Source organism: Coptis chinensis, chromosome 4 (assembly GCF_015680905.1).
Source record: "Coptis chinensis isolate HL-2020 chromosome 4, ASM1568090v1, whole genome shotgun sequence".
In the NCBI taxonomy this organism is placed as follows: Eukaryota; Viridiplantae; Streptophyta; class Magnoliopsida; order Ranunculales; family Ranunculaceae; genus Coptis; species Coptis chinensis.
This window is the reverse complement of record NC_141459.1, coordinates 91669193-91690282: the sequence shown is the minus strand read 5'-3', so window position 1 is coordinate 91690282 and position 21090 is coordinate 91669193. Positions and strand designations below refer to the sequence as shown.

The 21090-nt window shown below is 38.7% G+C and overlaps 1 protein-coding gene across 8 annotated transcripts; it reads right to left on the bottom strand.

The window, feature by feature from the left end:
• Window positions 1-897: 897 nt before the first annotated feature.
• On the bottom strand, window positions 898-7778 carry LOC147505638 (uncharacterized). 8 transcript variants are annotated; one of them, XM_086558130.1, is made up of 4 exons: window positions 4612-7778; window positions 4015-4527; window positions 3873-3949; window positions 898-3787 (listed from the first exon to the last, which is right to left on the bottom strand). In XM_086558130.1, exon 1 carries the CDS (start codon window positions 7290-7292, stop codon window positions 5808-5810), a length of 1485 nt encoding a protein of 494 aa, XP_086414256.1. In that variant the 5' UTR covers window positions 7293-7778; the 3' UTR covers window positions 898-3787; window positions 3873-3949; window positions 4015-4527; window positions 4612-5807. The 8 variants fall into 8 exon arrangements, with proteins under 8 accessions (XP_086414256.1, XP_086414251.1, XP_086414253.1 ...); XM_086558125.1 differs by having other exon boundaries at window positions 898-1723; window positions 2734-3787; window positions 3873-7778; XM_086558127.1 differs by having other exon boundaries at window positions 4015-7778.
• Between the last annotated feature and the right edge of the window lie 13312 nt (window positions 7779-21090).

Below are 21090 nucleotides of genomic sequence, written 5' to 3'. Positions count from 1 at the left end.
CGTAGATCTTGCAACTGGATATCATTAATATTTTTGAAAATGAGGAATAACATTAATTACAACTTATAATGGGTATTCCTAACTAACCCAACAAAAAATATCCTCACATCATCAAAAGCTTGTAATCACTTTCAATCAGAACTTTTCAGAAGTTCATCTTGTCAATGAACCTCGAGTCCTCAACCTCAAGGAAGCTTGGAACTCGGCAACATTATTAGTGGTATGTAGGATGCAGCAGTCACTCCAAATAACCTGCCATTTTCATCTCTTATGCAACTTACCCAGCAGCTCCTGTGTTGCTAACTGACGAGCCATCTGCGTAAAAGCTTCAACCAATTAAAAGGAGGTCCTTCCCATTTGATGTAGATTATTGTATGAACCTTAATAGAAACTGCATCCTCGTCTCTTTTGAAACTTTTGCTACCTTTGACAGGTAGCAGCCAGGGTTCACTCATTCTCTAAGCCACCGCATTATATGCTTTAGCCCTCTTGATGAACACTAGTTTTCAATCGAAGGACTTGTAATCGACAATGCATAAACACATTAAGCCAAATGAGCAGTTGGTTTTACGGGATGGACTATTTATGACAGTGCTTTTTTTGGAACAATAATCTTACTTGCACATCAGATTCTGCAACAGTATAAGGTTCGTAGTTATAACGTGTTCACCAAGGGGTTTTAAAATTTTGGTTATGTGGACAATGAATATTGTTTTGTGGTAATTGGAAAATCCTAAAAGAACCGATCATATTCATACATTACAGTCTATTGTTTACAAAACTTTCAGCCAATTCAACAGTACAATTTTTAAATTTCTTCAGAAAGTTAAATGTCATTTTCTCTATTCATGGAAACAAGTCAAACAACAATGAGCGCCCAACTAGAATGCCTCAACATCAGAATCTGTTTACAGGATGATCCTTAGGTTCATAATGTCTTGTACTTCGCTCTTGCTCACAAGTTGCAATTACATGTAGAAATAAACATCTGTCTCCGAGATACTATTTATTACACAGAGATACTATTACACCGGATTCAAAATAATGACAACAAACAATAAAAACTTACCTGATAGCTGAACAAGTTCTTCAGTTAGAACAGAGGGAACAAGTAAACAGACATAATGAAACTTTCTTCACGCATGATCTTGTCGTGGACCGAGGGTGCACTATACTGAGTTCATAGCAGCCCCTTGCTTCTACAGGCAAAAATCAGTTTTTCCTTGACCATAAACTCATTTCTCCTTTTAGCTTTCCAAGAGTTTATGAAGCTTCTCAATGGTCATCATCTAGTTCATCCATGGATAGTAGTTTGAGTTATATTGGTTCAGCAGATTTCTTTGGCATGAAACTCCTCTTTACCATTTCCTGGAGATATGACAATAGCTTCAGTGTCATTTAGTTGAAGAGATCCTCCACGAATTGAACTGAAGATAATATAATCTAGAAGGCAGCCCTTTTCTTCAACTTTTATAAGTAAATAATTAGCTTCTTCCAATAGCCCTCCTTTACAAAGCCCATCAATCATTGTGTTATGTTACAGCATCTGGCTTGTAACCTGCATCCACCACAGAGCTGAAGACCTTTATTGCTCCATTAATTTTTTCCTTCTTTGCAAAGCGCATCAATTAGATCATTGAAAGCAGTGACATTAGCCAAGATGCCACATCTCGATATCTCATCAAACAGTTCGGATGGTTCCTTCTGATGACCTGAAGTACAGCTGCCACAAATTAAAGAGTTATTAGTAATGGCATCCAGTAAAATGCCTCCGTTGATCAAACCTGAAAACAGTGTCATGACCTTTGTGATCATTCTCTCTTCAAAGATTATCAATGATTGTATTATACATTCCAAATCAATTGCAACTGAATATTCCAACTTTGCAGAAACCATTAACTCTCAAGCATTTCTGTAATCAATGCATTTAAAGGTTACAACAATATTATTTGTAACTAGATTTGAACACTTTCTCAGGCATTGAACTGAAAATGTTCAGGGCCTCATCAAGGTAACTGTATTAGGCTCACAACCTCTTTCCGCCATAGAATAAAAACTTCCATCACCTCATCTATTCACCTTGCAAACAATAACAATCAATAAACGAGTTCAACATCACAGTATCCGGTTTAATGTTTTTTTTCTAATCATCTCTAGCAATAACTAATGGAGTTTTTCAGGCATTCCATCTTTGAAACTGAAAAGTTAACTAGCTGAATGTACATAAACCAGGTAAGATTCCGCATATTGATGTTTCACCAAAACAAATTGGCCCCTTCCTTCCATTGCTCGGATTTAGAAAAGCCATGAAAGTGGCATCAGGGGAACTATCTTCAACGATCATAGAAGTTTCAAGGCCTCTGTCACCATTCTACGTTAGCAAAGATTGTAAATGATTGCAACATAAGTTGTAAGTTGTAACATTCCAAAACTCGAGCAGAGACACAACCCATAGAACAACAAAGAGTAAAGTTATAGAGAACAGAGGCAAAACGTATGTCCCAGGGACCCCGTGGCAAACAACAATTCCACAAAGAGGAAGAAATACATTATTCCCATGAAATGATATTATGTAAATAAAAGAAAAAAGAAAAAAGTAAAGCAACTAACGTAGAAATTCACAATAATGTAGTTACTTCGAGGAAGATTATAAACGAAAACTAAGGCGCAAATGTAGAACAATTTAGTTAGTACTCCAAGAAATGAATGGTATGTGGTAAAAATTTGATTCACCTTTGCCTCAGCCTTTTGGCAACAACTAACGATTAAAGAAGCATTTGCATGCGGTTGAAATCTGGTTCACCTTCTGCGTTCAAGTCCAGTAACATCGATGTAGTTCCTGCATTTGGTGAGAAACCCTTCTTGGTCATGGTTTTCAGAAAGTGCATTGCTTTATTACTATCATTCTTTTTCAGCAAGAATCCTTGAATGATGATATTAAATGTGACATCATCTGGAGCTAAACCTCGTTCGATCATTTCATTGATCAAGTTTTCTGCTTCATCTAGCATCCCCACCTTACAAAACCCAATGACTCATCAAGGCCAAGTGTTCCTGAATTATTACATCATGCTCTTACAAAACACTCGAAATCAATCCGACTTTGAGTAGTTGTATTTTCTGGTTGTTAATGTGGGTATGGAATGAAATTTGTAAAGAGAAGAAGTCCCCTTTCGATTAACCAACAATCCTATAAACGCTTGTCATCTCTGCATTGCCATTTCCCAAATCTTTGTCCTGAAAGCCGAAAATATTCAAAAAAAAACACTACCACACTGTAACAATGGTGCCCCATATTTCAGCTATATACAATTCAGGGTCAAGGACTCAAGGTATCATCGTCATCGGCAGCTGTCCATTTCAATAATGTGACCCAATGAGCTTAGTGTTAGCTGCTATATCACAGTAGACAAATGTAATTTCGAATCCATCTTCGTTACTTCACAAATTGTGCAACCTGTTTCAATAGCTATGGATACAAAATGGATTTAATAAAATACGTGAACAACTATGCCAACATATGCAAAACATCGTCGTGTTTAAAACAGAACAAAAGTAGTCTTTAATAAATCACCAACAACAGCACCCCAAGTTAAACTGTCTTAGGCAGCTGCTTAAAAAGCTCTTACAAAGACCACTGAGCTTGTTTTCCCATTAATCTGAAGAAAAAAAACCCCTCTCAGTAAGCAACGTATGCATGTGGTGCTGGCTGATTTTTACTTCTCACTAGTACATAGTATGGAACACTTGTTATGTGGCCTGGGCACTTCTCAAGTTCAGCGTAAAGCTTCAGATAAGCACAAAGAAATGTCAGTTCAAAAATGAGAATAACAAGTGTATATAAGAAAAGGTTTTGAATACGAAGTACAGACCTCCTGGACGCCCTCATAAGGGTCTTCAAAAAACTCTGCTGATCATAACCATTTTAGCAGCTTCTCCAAAAAATACCCTGCATCAAAATTTCATGAGTCATACTGCTAATATTTCTAAAACAAAAAATGCAGAACATTGTACCACTGTTATCAGGTAATCACCACTTGTCTCCATTCCCTAGGGTGCAACTCCTCCACAAGGGCGATTTGCTTATCGCAACCTTGATGCCCTGCAAATATCAAAACTGTTTCCCCTGCATATTTAAGCATATAGGTCAATGATTATCTGGCAACATTCTCTTGACTAATCTATAATGAGTTAGCTTGTGTGAGCCCATCCACGTTGTAGTCAAGACCATTACCAGGAAACACCTGTAGGCTGTAGAATTCCAATTGTCATACAAAAACCATGTGTATTGGACCAAAGAAACTTACACAATATATAGACAACAAGGGAAGGAAAAACCTCAGCAATTTGAGTTTCATTCCTACAGAGTTCAAACAGTCCAATTTTTTTCCTGTAATAAACTTCCCTAACAACACCTTCATTTGGAGCTAAAGTTAAAATGAAATGATATTGGCACAAATAAAGAATATCGTAGTCATTCACGATAATGGAATTCCTTAGAGGAGGCTACATTGAAAACAAATACACCTGCACAAATAATTGATGAATACGACACTAATTAGTACTCCCAAAGGAACTTGTCAACAATGAACTCAGCTTTGATAATATTACCTTTGCCTCGGCCTTTTGGCAAAAACTTAAGACACCTTTGTATGCGCTCAAAATTTGGTTCACCGTCAGCATGCAAGTCCAACAACATAGACGTAGTTTGTGCATTTGGAGAGAAACCCTTCTCTACCATGGTTTTCAGAAACATTATTGCTTTATCATTCTTTTGAAGCAAGAAATCCTTGAACAATGATATGAAAAGTGAAATCATCTGGAGCCAAACCCTTCTCTATCATATCTTCGAACAAATTTTCCACCTCATCTGACATTCCTTTTTTACAAAATCCATAAATCATTATGTCATAAATTCTACAGTTAAGTTCCACATCTTTAGTTAGGAGACTGTAGAAAAGTTTCTGTGCCTTAAACAGTATGCCAGCTTTACACAAGCCATCAATGATGATGTCGTAAATTGCATTGTCAGCCTTCAGCCCATCGTTTTCCATCACATGGAACTGTTCTATTGCTTCTAGAAAACAGTTGTTTGTGCACAGTCCATCCATTAATACAAGGTAGGTGACTAAGTCTGGGCTTTCCTAATGCACTAGCATGCCCTTGAAAATCTCTTTTGTAGCTGAAACTTTCCCATTCTTGCAAAATCCACCTATAACTCTATGTGCATTATAAACAGTAGTGTCTGGTGTCATCCTTGTGCATTGCATTTTCCTAAAAATTTGGACAGCGCTGTCCATTTGCCCAACCTTGCATAAGTCATTAATAAGTTTTCATTCTTCGCACATGTAGAGAATAATATAATATAAATCACATCGGTTCTTAACCTATTGCTTTCCATCAAATGAATGAATTCCATTGCTTCTGAAAGACTATCATTAGCACACAAGCCTTCCATTGCTTATGTTGTCTATTGACATAGGTATATATCAGCAAGAATATGGCTTCTTACATATGAGCCGATTTCAATAGTTGATACATGACAAGTGTACCATTGTATTTGGTGTGTAATGTATAAAACAGAGTCGCACAGATTAGGAATGAGGAAAAATCCTTGCTCAAATGAGGGAAAAAATGGAAAAATGATCGACAAAGAAAGAAATGTCACCACGAACACAGTAAATGATTTAACAAATGAAGATTCAAGTTACAGAGTTCATCAACGTGGGTGGGATCTACACAAGGAAATATTACTAAGAACAAAACCTGAGCAAATGAGCCATCAACCAACATGCATACTAACGCCCTCATTTGTCACTCAACAAGAACTTGCGAAGAATATATGTACCTTCATCATTCGGTTCATCTCTCACAAGCAAATTCAATATCATAGACATAGTTTCTGCACTCGTCGAGAAACCCCTATCAATCATTTTTTCATGATAGTTGAGTGCCATTTGAGTATCTTTTTCCTTGAGAAATCCTTGAACCATGATATTGAATGTATAGTCATTTGGAGATAAACCCCTCATTTCCATCTCAATGAACAAACTTTGAGCATCATTGAGCATCCCCTCCTTACAAAAGCCACTGATCATTGTGTTATATGTTATGGTGTCAGGTTGCACCCCTTTTGAAGAAAGGCTGTAAAAGAGTTCCTTTGCTTCCAACAAATTTCCGTCCCTGCACGTGTGGTGAATAATACTGTTATAAATCACAACATTGGCTCTTAACCCATTTCTTTCCATCGCATGGATCAATTCCATTGCTTTAGAAAGGCCACCGTTAGCACCCAAACCTTCTATTAAAGTACCATATGTGACAATATCTGGACTTTGTCCATGAGTTTGCATGTCCTCAAAAATCTTCTTCGCATCCATAACTCTCCCAACCTTACAAAGGCCACCAATAAGGGTGTTATATGTAACAACATTAGGATTCACTTCCTTGCAGGTCATATCGTTAAAGAGTAGTATAGCCTCATGAACTCTCTTAGCTCGGCAGTAACCACTAATCAAAGTGTTATAACTAACAACGTTAGCTTCCACACCACCATCCACCATTGAATAAAAAACATTTATGGCCTCTTGCATTCGACCTTGCAAACCATAACCATCCATCAACGCATTGTATGTGAATGTGTCAGGCACCACACTTCTTTGAAACATCTCCTCTAATAGCTTATGCGCTTCACTAACCTTCCCTTCTTTGCAATAAGTATCAACCAAAACATTATATGTTTGCACATTTGGCCAGACTCCTCGACTAATCATATCATGTAACAATTCAGCTGCCTTGTTCCAATTACTGGAGATGCATAGGCCACGAATCAAAGAATTATATGTGACGACATTAGGCGCTATATCTCGTTGAAGCATCAGTTCAAACACCTGAAGTGCTTCACTGGTCCTACACTCATTGCCAAGGGCATCGACAAGAATGGTGAAGGTTACTACATTAGGTGAGATGCTTCTTTTCGACATATCTTCAAATAAACTAATGGCTCCTTTCAGTTGACGAATACTGCATAGCCCATGAATTAAAGAGTTAAAAGTAATGGTATTTGGGACAACTCCCTTGTCAACCATTTCCTGAAAGAGAATGACGGAGTCATTCACCCGATATTGCTTGCAAAGACAGTCAATGATCATACTGAATATGTGGATGTCCGGCTTCAGCTTTTCCTTTTCCATTGAGCTCATCAATTGAAGGGGAGTATCTGAATTTAATGATTTGCAGAACCAATTGATGAACAATTCCAAAGCAGGTGTCGGTTTTCCCTCCAAAAACATCCCCTTAATTAGAGCGTTAAAAGTAAAAGCATTCGGTTGAAACCCACGTTTTAAAATATTCCCCAATACAGCAATTGATTAGTGTAGAAAGCGTAACAATATCAGGTTGGACTCCAGCGGAACCCATTGCATTGTACATGGATAAAACAGTAGAAAAGTGTTTCCTTTTGACAAGGGCTCCTAGCAATTGAGTAAAAGAGTGAATGGAAGGCAAGGGTCGATACCGAATCAAACGGTTGAAAAATCCCAATGCCTCGTCAAGGCCAAGTGTTCCTGATTTAGAACGATCTCTAACCAATTTCTCTAATAAATGAAAATGAAGGTGGTCATTATCCATGGAAGTGGGAGATGAGTGATGTGGGTGATTTGTGGTCGTTTTGAAACGAAAGAATGAAAGAGAAGGGAAGAGAGGAAGGAGATTAGCAGAAGTAACCCTCCTTAACATCGCCATGGAAATCCAACAAACAGACAAAAAAGAGGTCACACCTGCTGCAACACTCTCACTGTGTCAAAAAACTTCTGATTCAAAAAAGAAAAGCATGTGGGCCAAGGCCCATGTCGTTTTATTTCTGGCCCATTACTTGCTCGATTTGTTGGTGGTTTTCTTGTTTAAGAACTTTCTCCATGTGCTTGAGTGCTTGCGAATTAACCTATCAGCCTTCGCTACTATTTTTCAAGGCCCAAAATATTGATATCGATAAATATATTGGTATACCCAAAAACCGATATATATTAGATATATCAGAAATATCGGATATATCTATTTTTTTTGTGACCAGTCAAAATTTTGTTTTGTATGTCGATATATAGAAAATATCGTCGATTATATCGGAAATATCGTCTATTATATCGAAAATATATCAGTTAAAGTCAATAATATTTGGTCAAAGTCAACAATATCAGTAAAAGTCAACAATTTATATCGGATATATCGTATATATCGGTCGATATATATATATATATATATATCGGAAATTCCAATATATATCGGGAAAAAAGAGTTCTATATTCGGTGGATATATATCAAAAATATCGATGTCGGCGTACCAAAATACCGATATATATATATCAGCGATATATCGGATATATCGGTGATATTTTGGTCCATGCTATTTTTAACCTAAAATGCAGACTACTGACAATACTATCATCCTCCAAGAGATCCTCCATCAACTCCAGAGAAAAAAATGTATTCATGGTTGCATGGCTATCAAATTAGACATGCACAAGGCATCGATCCCATCAGAACTTTGCAATTAAGCGTGCTTAGGCGAGAATAATTCTAAGATAGGTGACCTCTTGGGAAATCCTAGTGTTGTATCCAATAGCGGATCTATTCATGGACCAGCCTAGGCCTAGGGCCCTGAACTCTGGTTAAAAAAAAAATAGTACTATTGCTAACTTAATTACTACCCTACCTAAGGCCCACTGTCTAGCTACAACCCCACCCCACCCCCCCCCCCCAAAAAAAACTAATTGAAGTGTGAAAAAAGCCTAAGTGCAAATGATCTATGCGTTGTTAAGACTCTGTTCGACAATAACAATTAGTGTTGTATAACGTAGTACTTGATCATATTTGGAGTATCCAATTCTTGTTGTTGATGTCCCATGGAAGATCAATGTAGAAAGTGTTTGGTTCCATCTCTCTTCTCCAACCAAAATTATCTCACCCCAATTAAATGAAAAAAGAAAAAAAAACTTTAAAGATTATACAAAAAATAATCCAAAAGGCTTCAAATTAAAATCTCAACCTTCAATTCAACCAAAATTAGATTATTGGATAAAACTTCACAACTAATTTACAAAAACAACTCACAAAGATAAATCACATCAACTTCTTTTAGAGCAACAATAACCAATTTAAATTGGGTTTAATGTATTTGAGAATATGGAGGAATTCCCACTTTAAATCTTTTGAGAAATTAAAAGATATTATGTGGAGAGAGACGAAAGAGGTGAAGATGGAGTTTTGTTTTGTTTTGTTTTTTTTTTTTTAAGTGGAAATTTTATTGATGATAATAATGAATTTTACAAATAATTAGGACAAACGTGCAACAAGCTGCACCGCAAGTCCTTTATAAATAACAAATCCTATCATTTTAAAAACAAACTCGTTAGAACTAGTTGTCATAACGTTACTATATCCATAACTTTCTAAAGTCTCTTGAGGAGCTCCACAGACTGTTGTTCTAAGAAATCGAAAGTGTCGAAACTAAACGGAATGAAACAATATTGGTTAGCCCTGCAAGCTTCCTCATGCTTCTCCATCTTTCCTGTCGCTGCTCTCTTAGCTGCTTCTCCCACCTCAAAATCACTATTCCCTAACCCTACCAACGGAGAGACTCCAGTTACATCAACACATGTATGTTTTCCCTCAGACCAACTATAAATCAAGACATCCGGAGGCCGAAGTGTCGATCTACCCTCATTTGGATCAATGAGAAAGTTAACCAGGGCTTCTTTCTTCACTTGTACTCCAACCCTCCAAAATGCATCACACAAAATGTCTCTAACATGATCATGTCGGTATTTAAAACCCAATTTTTTTTTATAATGTGTTGCATGGTCCCCATAAGCATCTAATCTACTATTTTTGCATACAGGGCAAAGACCACCATCAGAGTACAGAGGAATCATAAGACGGTACTGGAGAATGACATGATACTCCACCTGTGACATACGTTGTCCAAGTCCCACAATTGGAATAGCAAGTAGAAAATCTTTTGCATGTTCCGACTGCAAGCATCCCATGACTACTTTCTGACGAGCAGATAACTCAAACTCCCTTTCAACACTAACACCAATCTTATCGTAGAAAGCTTCCGCCAAAACTTTTTGTGGTTTTGAGGGGATGGTAACATTCACAGCCAGAGAATCAAGGTCAAAATGGGAAGACAGAGATGCAATGCACTGGTGGCATCATCAAGGATCTCACCCATAGGCACTGGACCACAACTCCTAAGAATGTGGTTCTGAAGCTCTAAAGTCTGACAACGGAGGCCACAAAAGCAAAAGTAGAGACATCAAATGCACAATAGATACCTAACCCATCCATCAAGGCGTAATGGAAGCGTCGCTAAACTCCACTGCAAATCTCCGAAGCCAGGACCATCAGAAACTATAATACCCTGCAGAACCATGTGAAGGTGCTGATCAAAAGTTTTAGCTACATCCCTAAAAAATGATGGTGGACAAGTATGAATCGCAAATACCAACTTAGAGAGCCCAACACAAGCTCATAAGAGGGGTTTTTTTTTTTTTTTTTTTTTTTTTTTTTTATTAATAATGATAACGAGTTTTACAAATAATTAGGACAAGCGTGCAACAAGCTGCGCCGCAAGTCCTTTCTGAATGGCAAAACCTATCCTCCTAAAAACAAACTCGTTAGAACCAACTGTCATTACGTTGTAGTCCATAACTTTCTGCAATCTCTTAAGGAGCTCAACAGACTGTTGTGCCAAGAAACCAAAGGTGTCAAAACCGAAAGGAATGAAACAATCTTTGGTTAGCTCTACAAGCCTCCTCGTTTTCTCAATTTTCCCTACCCACCGCTGCTCTATTAGTTGCTTTTCCCACCTCAAAGACTCCATTCCCAAGCCCTACTAATGGAGAGGCTCCAGTTACATCAACACACGCATGCCTCCCCTCGGACCAACCGTAGATCAATACATCCATCCAGTCGGGGTGTCGATCTCCCCTCATTCGGATCGGAGAAAAATTCACAGAGCCTCCTTCTTCACTGCATACCCAAATCTCCAAAATGCATCACATAAAATATCTCGACATGATCATGTCCGTATTTGAAGCACAGGAAATATCTACAATATCTTTGCATGGTCCCCAAAAAGTATCTAGTCCGCTCTTTTTGCACACAGGGCATAGACCACCATCAGAGTACAAAGGAATCATGAGACGGTACCGGAGAATAGAACGATACTCTACCGGTGACATACGCTGTCCAAGTCCCTCCATCGGAATAGCAAGTAGGAAATCCTTTGCATGTTACGGACCAGAAGCATCCAATGATCGCTTTACGACGAAAGCAGATAACACAAACTCCCTCTCAAGACCAAAGAACAATCTTACCATAGAATGCTTCCGCCAAAACTTTTTGTGGTTTTGAGGGGACGGTAGCACTCACAGCCATAGAACTGAGGTCAAAATCGGGTAGACAGAGACTCAATGCACTGCTAGCAACATCAAGAATCTCGTCCAAAGGTACTGGGCCACAACTCCTAAGAATGTGGTTCAAGCTCGAAAGTCGACGGTGAGAGAGGCCACAAAAGCAAATGTAGATACATCAGTGGCACAATAAATACCTAAACCGCCTAGACGTAATGGGAGTGTCGATAAATGCCACTGTAAATCACCGAAGCCAAGACCATCAGAAACCACAATACCCTGGAGAACACTGCGGAGATGCCGATCAAAAGTCCGAAATCTCCGAAAAAGGATGGTGGACAAGTACGAATCGCGAAGACCAACTTAGAGAGCCCAACACAAGCTCGTAAGAGTGCTAACTCACACTGTGGATCTTCTAATACAGCCAAACAGTCCATCAAAGTCATAGCCTTGTCAATACGCTTGCGAATAAGACCCATGACAAAAGATGCATCAGTGCTAACTGCACCTCCAAGCAACCTGACCCCCTGCTGAGGATGGGACAAATCTGAAGGAAAGAGACCAGGAGTAGAGCGACGTGAATCTAGTGATGGCCAAAATATCTCAGTTTTAGCCACATTAAGAACCAACCCATAAGAAGGTCCTTCTTCCTTAATCATACCCAAAGCTGTCGCCACCTATTCTGTATCCCCGACCAGAGTCCCATCATCTAAGTACCATGCCTTAGAGCAATAACTGACAACTGGACTGGATCCGTAGAATAAGAGGATGCAACACCAGTGCAAATAGAAGGGGACCTAGAGGGTCGCCTTCTTTGGACCCGTGCTTGAGACCATATGTAGCCATCCCCACGATAACCCTCGCAGTGACAATACAAGTACTTTCGACCCAGGGGCAATAGCCGGGCATCGGATACTGAACCTCTTTCAACATGATGGTCCAATCAACCATGTTAAAAGCATTTTGAAAATCTACCAGCATCATAGAAAGAGAGCTATTGTCGCTGTTAGCATACACCATACGGTTGACAAATGCAAAATCGCCTCTGCTCCACCGAAAACACCCACCCCATACCGGAAATCCCGTAAGTACCCAACCACATCACCGAAACTCCTCTCATTGCAATCTTAGAGACCGACGATGCCAAACCATGCCCACGGCTATAGGGCCGAATCATCGTTATCCGGCTTTAAGAAGTGGAGTAAGCGGAGCACTCGCTATGAATTCAGCTAACGGCTGTGGACAACGCCCCTCAGAACCAAAGATTCACCATTGGGGTCAATGCATCTAGCAAATCGGGACGATATAGGCTGCTGCGGCACCACTCATAGCATCCAACAAATGCCGAGCTCGGGAGACCATCACGGCCACAAGAAGTGCCTTTTCGAAACGACCTAATGCATGACAAAAGGGTATTTCTCTCTACAAATAAAGGAGGCTCGCAAAAGGAAATCAGTTGGTCTCACGGTGGTTGTCGACCGGGTGTTTCTCCTCTAATGCTTGGATAGTCTCTGCCCGAAGTTAGGGCTTACCCACGATGATGACAACACTTTTACAAATGCCGTAAAATGTCCATCGCAACCTTCAGAAGCATCGGCATTTTCATTCGAGTAAAACAGTCATCGCCGGGTGGCTGGATTGAAGGAGGCTCTACCGCGGACTCTAAAGAGGTGAAACAGTCCACCAGGCTCGTTCCATATCGTCAACGCATGGAGTATCTGTTTCTGCTGAAGGTTTTTCCTAGTACCAGATCAACGTTCCTGACGATTCTGTGGTTGGAAAACCTATAGAGTGCAGCACGGGAGAAGGAGAAGACGAACCCATGACAAAACTGAACTAGGATCAACCGTAATATCCCAGAGAGCAGACTTCAATGCACCAGAAAACGCCAAATGACATGCACGTGGTATACTTTTCACAGTGCGAAAGGGTATACGAAATGCCCTATCAAGTAACATCTCATCAAGAGAGGGAACAACACCCTGAGGCCTCGGGATATCACTAGCGTCCCCTTGTGATGTGAGTGCAGATTGCATAGTCATAGGGATAAGCGGTGGTTCTGGTATACCAACAATAAGGCATCCCAACTCTCCATTATCAGTCATTTTCGGTGGTTTTGTGATGCCTCCTGAATGACGACATGGTATGGTTAATGCATGCATGCTGAGACAGTGGCCACATATCCATTTGTTCACCGTTTTCAAAAAATTAAGAAGGGATAAATATAAACTTATGTCCTTCTTAATCTTATCCCGCAGGCTATCTATATCTCCCTGACCACCCAAGTGTTGTTTTTTAATGTGAGTTTTGATATACGAAACCGCAAAGCCGCCACCACCATTGGCCCCATCTTTGCACTTGTCAAACTCACGAAAAGGACAATGCACATGCTTCTTCTGAGAGAGCATGATGACGACACCCTATGTTTGAACCCAAAAACAGACGACACCAATACGAAACCACAACAAACAAAAGCACTACCATAAATCAAACCCAACCACCAAACATAGCATGGAAGCAAACCCAACTCCAACAAACCCAACCGACAAACCTTGCTCTGTGCTTAATGGAATTAAAGTTCCAAGCAATTGTGGAAAGCGTCGTCCAAGCGGTACATATAGATGGACCAAGGTATGGATCCAGACAGACTCAACAGCAGCAGCAGAAGCTTTTCAAGGGATCAGTCCACTTTGGAAATGTAGAAGCGACCGACGGAGCAAATTAGGAGCAAAGTCCAATGGCTTCTAATCACTACAACATAGCGAGAAGCTAATTTCTCGGCCGATCAGTGAAAGGAAGGGGTGGTGGTGGTATTGCACGAGTGGTGCGGCGAAGGTGGCGTTAGTAGTCGATGGGAGATGATGAATGGGGATGGTATTTTGGACTGACGTGGCTTTTTTTTTTTTTTTTTTTTTCGATGATGAAAGATGGAGGAGGTGAAGAGTAGATGCTAAGTGCTTGCATGGTGGAGGATATAGGAATGGAGGGAGATGAGTGCGTGAAGAAAAAAAGCTTTTTGTTGCAACTCTCGATCTAATTTACACAATGAGTATCATAATCGTAGCTAAATCAAGAGATAACGTTATACCGATTATTGGGTTTTTTTGTGTCCGTTATTCATAAGTTGTGGCCCGTATTTGATCAGTAAATAAACATGACCAAACAACTAAAGACCTTATTAAAGGCCTTATTCATTATACAAGCTACCCAATCCATGCCACCAAATAGGCCCTAAAGGACCGAAAAGATTGTTTATGCTCCTAATTATTTCCTAAGGTAATTTCGTCTGTTCTTTTATACTTTACAGTATGTTAAAGTAATGATCCAATTGTTGTTTTTCTGAAATTGGGTTGTTAGTTTATCTGCGGATTGTGTTGTTTTGGTTATGGGGGTTCAAGAAGCCATGTTCATACTTTTATAATGATGTTAATTGGGTTGTACAACATTGCATTGTAATTGTTTGAAAGAGTAATTATATCATTGTCAATTAAGAAAAGGTTATGAAATTGGTCTGGATGAAGTTTATTAAAATATTGGATTGTAGTAGGTAGTTATGTGGTTATGTTGTCTAAGGCTCAATTTTTAGTATCGACGACAAGCAATAGTTCTATAAAAAAAAATCCAAGGATTTATGGTCTGGACATTTTAATATTTCAGAAAAGTTGTCAAACAGGACAGAGGGGTCAAGGGAGGGATTAAATGACCGTGTGTTTATACTATGTTCTCAGACTTTGTGTTTGTATGTTTAATTTGTCGGGTTTTTCACTTGTTTGGTTAGCCTTTAAGGAATATATATATTTTTTTTATAGTGTATGCAATTGATTTTTGTGTAGATAATTAGATATGGATAAATTCCTAGTAAGCATATACCTGATCAATCACTCATGGACGTGGTAGTAGAAATACTCCCCCTAATCAAGTGCAACATGCGCTAAAGTGAAACTGTGTTGTTTTCATATTCAAAAGGTTATTGCGATATACTCCTAAACATATTAGGAATTTATCGTTAGTAGTCACATTCTGTAGTGCCCTACCTGGATGAAATTTTTGGCTCCACCACTGGTTGCACCCCTCAATCTTTTGCATTTTTTTTTTCTTAATTTAGTTTTAAGCGAAGTTTGTTTCGATTTTAAAATGGGTGTAAGTTCGAACATGAGTTGGGTCAACTAAAAATAAAATCCCAATACTTTCGGGTGCGATCATACCAGTACTAATGCACCGGATCCCATCAGAATTCCGCAGTTAAACGTGATTATTGGGCGCTTTTGATCAAATCGAATGACCTTTTCTTCTCCAAATCTTAAAATAGTTTGGATTCTGTCCTAAATGGCTAAATTGGATCAACATCTACTTAAGTAATACTTCTTTCTCTATAAATTTGAATGGTTCCCTCATGGTAGATTTGTTGCTTCTAGGAAGATAAGGCAAGGAGAGCCTCCATCCTTTTTTTTTTTTTTAAGTGGAATTTTTATTGATAATGATAACGAATTTTACAAATAATTAGAACAAGCGTGCAACAAGCTGCGCCGCAAGTCCTTTCTGAATAGCAAATCTTATCCTCCTAAATATAAATTCGTTAGAACCAGCTGTCATTACGTTGTAGTCCATAACTTTCTGCAATCTCTTAAGGAGCTCAATAGATTGTTGTGCCAAGAAACCAAAATATCAAAATTGATGGAATGAAACAATGCTGGTTAGCTCTATAAGCTTCCTCTTGTTTCTCAATTTTTTATTTATTTATTTATTTTTTTTTATTTTTTTCTCATTATATATACAAAATTCTTTTCTAGACATATTTCTAATTTATTAGTTTCTAAACATATTCATGGCATTAATATCTCTAAATCATCTACCCTATTACTCATTTCATGTTTGCTGATGATTGTTTTGTCTTTATGAGAGTTAATATTGTTGAATCTCATCATGTGGTTAACTGCATTAATAAATATTGTGATTTGTTTGGACAATGCAATCTGTGAACTTTGGGAAGTTTGCTTCTCTAATTTTTAGCCATAACCTTCATTATAGACATAAAAAAATTGGTTTCTCGAATCCTTAAAATCCCTTTGTCTAACACTAATAATACTTATTTAATTTAGGTATTGAATTTAACCCCTCTAAACCTAATCATATTAGTACTGCTAGAATACAGAAAGATAAAAAAAAAAGTGCTTGATAAGCTTAACTCTTGGACTAATAAGTTATTATCTATGGCTGATAGAAGTACTTTAGTAAATAGTGTTGTTTATGCTATCCCTATCCCTATCCCTATCTACTCCATGCAGACTAACCTGTTTTTTAAAAATTTGGACAACGTTGTCCATTTGCCCAACCTCATTATGTTAAAGCTAACAACAGAAAGTTAGCTTTTGGTTCAATCAGTTTTCATTCTTCGCACATGCAGAAAATAATATAATATAAATCACATCGACTCTTAACCTATTGCTTTCCATCAAATGAATGAATTCCATTGCTTCTGAAAGACTATCATTAGCACACAAGCCTACCATTAATTGCTTATGTTGTCTATTGACATAGATATATATCAGCAAGAATATGGTTTCTTACATATGAGCCGATTTCAATAGTTGATACATGACAAGTGCACCATTGTATTGGGTGTGTATTATATAAAACAGAGTCGCACAGATTAGGAATGAGGAAAAATTCTTGCTCAAATGAGGGAAAAAGTGGAAAAATGATCGACAAAGAAAGAAATGTTACCGACGAACGCAGTAAGTGATTTAACAAATGAAGATTCAAGTTACCGAGCTCATCAACGTGGGCGGGATCTACACAAGGAAATATTACTAAGAACAAAACCTGAGCAAATGAGCCATCAACCAACATGCATACTAACGCTTTTATTTGTCACTCAACAAGAACTTGCGCAGAATATATGTACCTTCTGTATGAATCTAGTATCGAAAAACAGTAATAAGAAAGGAAGTAAAACTTATCACTGAGGATTGTGCTCGGCACAATTTCCTTAAGACGAAAAACGCCGCCGGTATGGTAGCCGCCGACCTCTCCGCGTCGCCTCCCGGATACAACAGTGGATGAGCGTGTCACCAGCCAATGACCAGCTCTGCAGGAACTCTCAGCATACTCCAGACCAGTTTTTAATCAGAGGAAAATAATGTTGTGTTTTCCTATTTCCTAAAAACAGGAGAGACCTTAGTTTTATAGATCTGAAAAAACGCAACTTTCAGGCTATTGCCTTTATTGTTTGACTCGAATCAAGGAAAGACTGCTACAGTTTCAGTTTTGGAAAGAAGACCAAAAACGCAAAAACAAGCCCAGTACTCGCACCCACGCGAAGCCCAATTGGGTGGATTTGCACCCCCCCCCTGCGCGCGACGTGTGTGGGGGTTTTTTGGAGCTCCCACCTCCCGAGAGCCCCCAAACCAAGGAGGCCTTGTGTGCGCGCGAGCACCTCCTTATATCTCTCTACACTATCCCTCCATAAGGACACAACCAATATAAACTTAAGAGTCTTAAGTTTAGTAACCAATGTGGGACTAAAGCCCCCACATTAGAGTGTAGTAGATACAAAAAGGTCATGGGTTCAAACCCATGAGGACACAAATTCATTCACATTTCCAACAATCCCTCACATGAATGGAATTATTAAGAAACGTAAGAAAAGAAAAACAAAACAAGAATGTCCGAGTATGAAGAAGTTATGAATGGGTCAAGGTGTCATAATGACTTGAACCTTCGCTTGGTGTTTGTCCGTCGATTACTAGTTGACCGGTGACCTTAGTCTTGAACCGCTCAACCTATATGTAAGCCTAGTCAACGGGTAACACACATAACTTCAAAAATCATCATAGAGTTCCCTCGCTTGTGCTCAGTGAGCCCATGAGCTTCCTGTTTTTCATGAGTGCTCTAGAGAACAAGCCTATAAGTTCTCATAGGAAGCGGCTTTTACTTCCTCACTCATATAGGTGCCTCTATCGAGTGTATTGTATCATTACACCCCAATCGAAAAACCAAATATAGAAAGCATTAAGAGTATTCACTCATCCTTTAAAAGATACGAAGAGGGTACTACTACATCATAGGGATGGGTACAGAGTTTTCACTCTAGGTGTAGTACCCCCCACAAATCACGCAGATAACTTGTTTCCCCATTGAACCTTGATCCCGGGATCTCCATTCACGAAGGTTGGGTGTCGCTTATCGGTGATTTAATTAAATAGGCAATTAGTCTTTAATAGACTTTAGCCCCATCCCCTCGATGTACTAAAAAACCACTCTCTAGCCAGGCCTTTAGTTAAAGGATCACCTAAATTTTCTTTTGACCTCACAAAGTCAATAGCTATGATCCCATCTCTTAACAACCGTCGCGACAAGTGTTATGTCTTCGAATTAATATGTCGAGATTTCCCATTATAGGAAGTATTTTTGGCCCTCAAGATAGCAGCTTGGCTATCACGATGAATAGAGAGCAGTGGGAACAGGGTTTAGGCCAAAGCGGGATATCCATCAAAAATTCCCCGATCCACTCTGCTTCCTCCTCACTAGCTTTGTCTAAAGCTATAAACTCGAGATTCCATAGTGGAACGGGCAATGCAAGTTTGCTTAGATGATTTCCAAGACACTGCACCCCCTGCCATAGTGAACACATACCACTAGTGGATTTAGATTCCTGAGAATCAGCAATCCAATTGGCATCACTGTACCCCTCAAGCACAGCTGGATATCTGCCATAATGAACACCATAATTTGAAGTATATTTCAAATATCTCAATACCCTGATAAGAGCATCCCAATGCTCATTGCTGGGATTTATGGTGTATCTACTAAGTTTGCTTACGGCGTAAGCTATGTCGGGTCTAGTGCAGTTCATAAGATACATGAGACTACCTATAACCCTAGAAAACTCTAAAGGAGATACACCTAATCCAGTATTTTTTGTCAAATGTATACTAGGATCATATGGTGTTCTGGCAGGTACACAGTCAAATTGATTAAATCTTTTAAGCATTTTCTCTACATAATGAGATTGAGACAAAGTAATTCCATCAGAATTATATACTATCTTAATGCCAAGAATGACATCAGCGATACCCAAATCTTTCATGTCAAAATGCTTACTCAAAAAAGATTTAGTCTTATTAACGGTCTCTAAACTGGTTCCAATGATCAACATGTCATCTACATATAAACAGATAATTACACCAGATTGTTCCTCAAATTTGCAATAAATGCATTTATCTGCCTCATTAATATTAAAACCATTAGAGATTAGCACACTATCAAATTTCTCATGCCACTGTTTAGGAGCTTGTTTGAGACCGTAAAGAGATTTCTTTAGCCTACAAACTTTTCTCTCAAGGCCTTCTAAGACAAACCCTTCTGGCTGATCCATATATATCTCCTCTTGTAATTCCCCATTTAGAAATGCCGTTTTAACGTCCATTTGGTGAATTACGAGATTACGAGTAGAAGCAAAGGCTATTAACATTCTGATAGATGTAATCCTTGTCACAGAGAGTAGGTATCAAAGAAATCAAACCCTTCTCTCTCGTTTATAGCCTTTTGCTACTAATCTCGCTTTATATTTATCAATGGATCCATCTCATAAGTTTTTCTTTCTAAATAACCATTTATTCCCAATAGTTTTACAACCAGGGCAACCGAACCAAAATCCCAAGTGTTATTGGTTATAATGGACTCATATTCACTTAGAATGGCCTCTCTCCAAAAAATCGCATCGAGAAGATGACATGGCCTCTCGAATAGGTCCGAGGATCCTCCTCTACTAAGAAAGTAAGGAAATCAGGTCCAAAAGAGGTGTTAGTCCTAGGTCTTTGCTCCTCCCGAAGTTCAATTTCATCTTCGCCAGAAGAATCTTCTCGAACTCTAGGAGCAAGTGTAGAAGAACTTCTGAGTCCCTCCCCGATCTCTCAATAAATGGGAATTTATCCTCAAAAAAGACAAAGATCCCTAGACTCAATAATGGTATTATCATCAACAAATTTATTTTTTAGATTTCAAGACTAAAACCAGAGGCACCGCTATTCTTACGGCATACCCAATAAAGACACAATCTACAGTTTTAGGGCCAAGTTTAGTCCTCTTGGGTGTTGGTATAGATACCTTAGCCAAACACCCCCACACTTTAAAGAATCTATAAGTCGGTGTCCTATTTTTCCACATCTCATATGGAGTTTTATCTGTGTCTTTAAAAGGTATCTTATTCAGAATATAACAGGCCGTTAGCAAAGCCTCCCCCATAGGTTCATAGAAGCCCCAGAGCTATTGATCATTGAATTGATCATATCTTTGAGAGTCCTATTTTTCCTCTCTGCTATCCCATTGGATTGGGGAGCATAAGGGGCAGTGGTCTCATGTACAATACCATTATTTTCACAAAATTTATTGAAAGGACCAGAATATTCACCTCCTCTATCAGACCTAACTATTTTTATTTTCTTGTCTAACTGGTTCTCAACTTCAGTTTTAAAGGAAATAAATTTAGCTAAGCTATCATCCTTACTCTTAAGAAGATAAACATGACAGAAACGTGAAGCATCATCAATGAATGTAACAAAATATTTATTACCTCCTCTAGTCATGTAACCTTTAAGATCACATAGGTCAGTGTGAATCAATGCCAACAACTCAGTGTTTCTTTCTACCTTTTTGAAAGGTTTCCTAGCATATT

What these genes read in the sequence shown, in the direction of transcription:
- LOC147505638 (XM_086558123.1), bottom strand. Translation starts at nt 7,292, where the DNA reads ATGTTTTTGGAGGGAAAACCGACACCTGCTTTGGAATTGTTCATCAAT.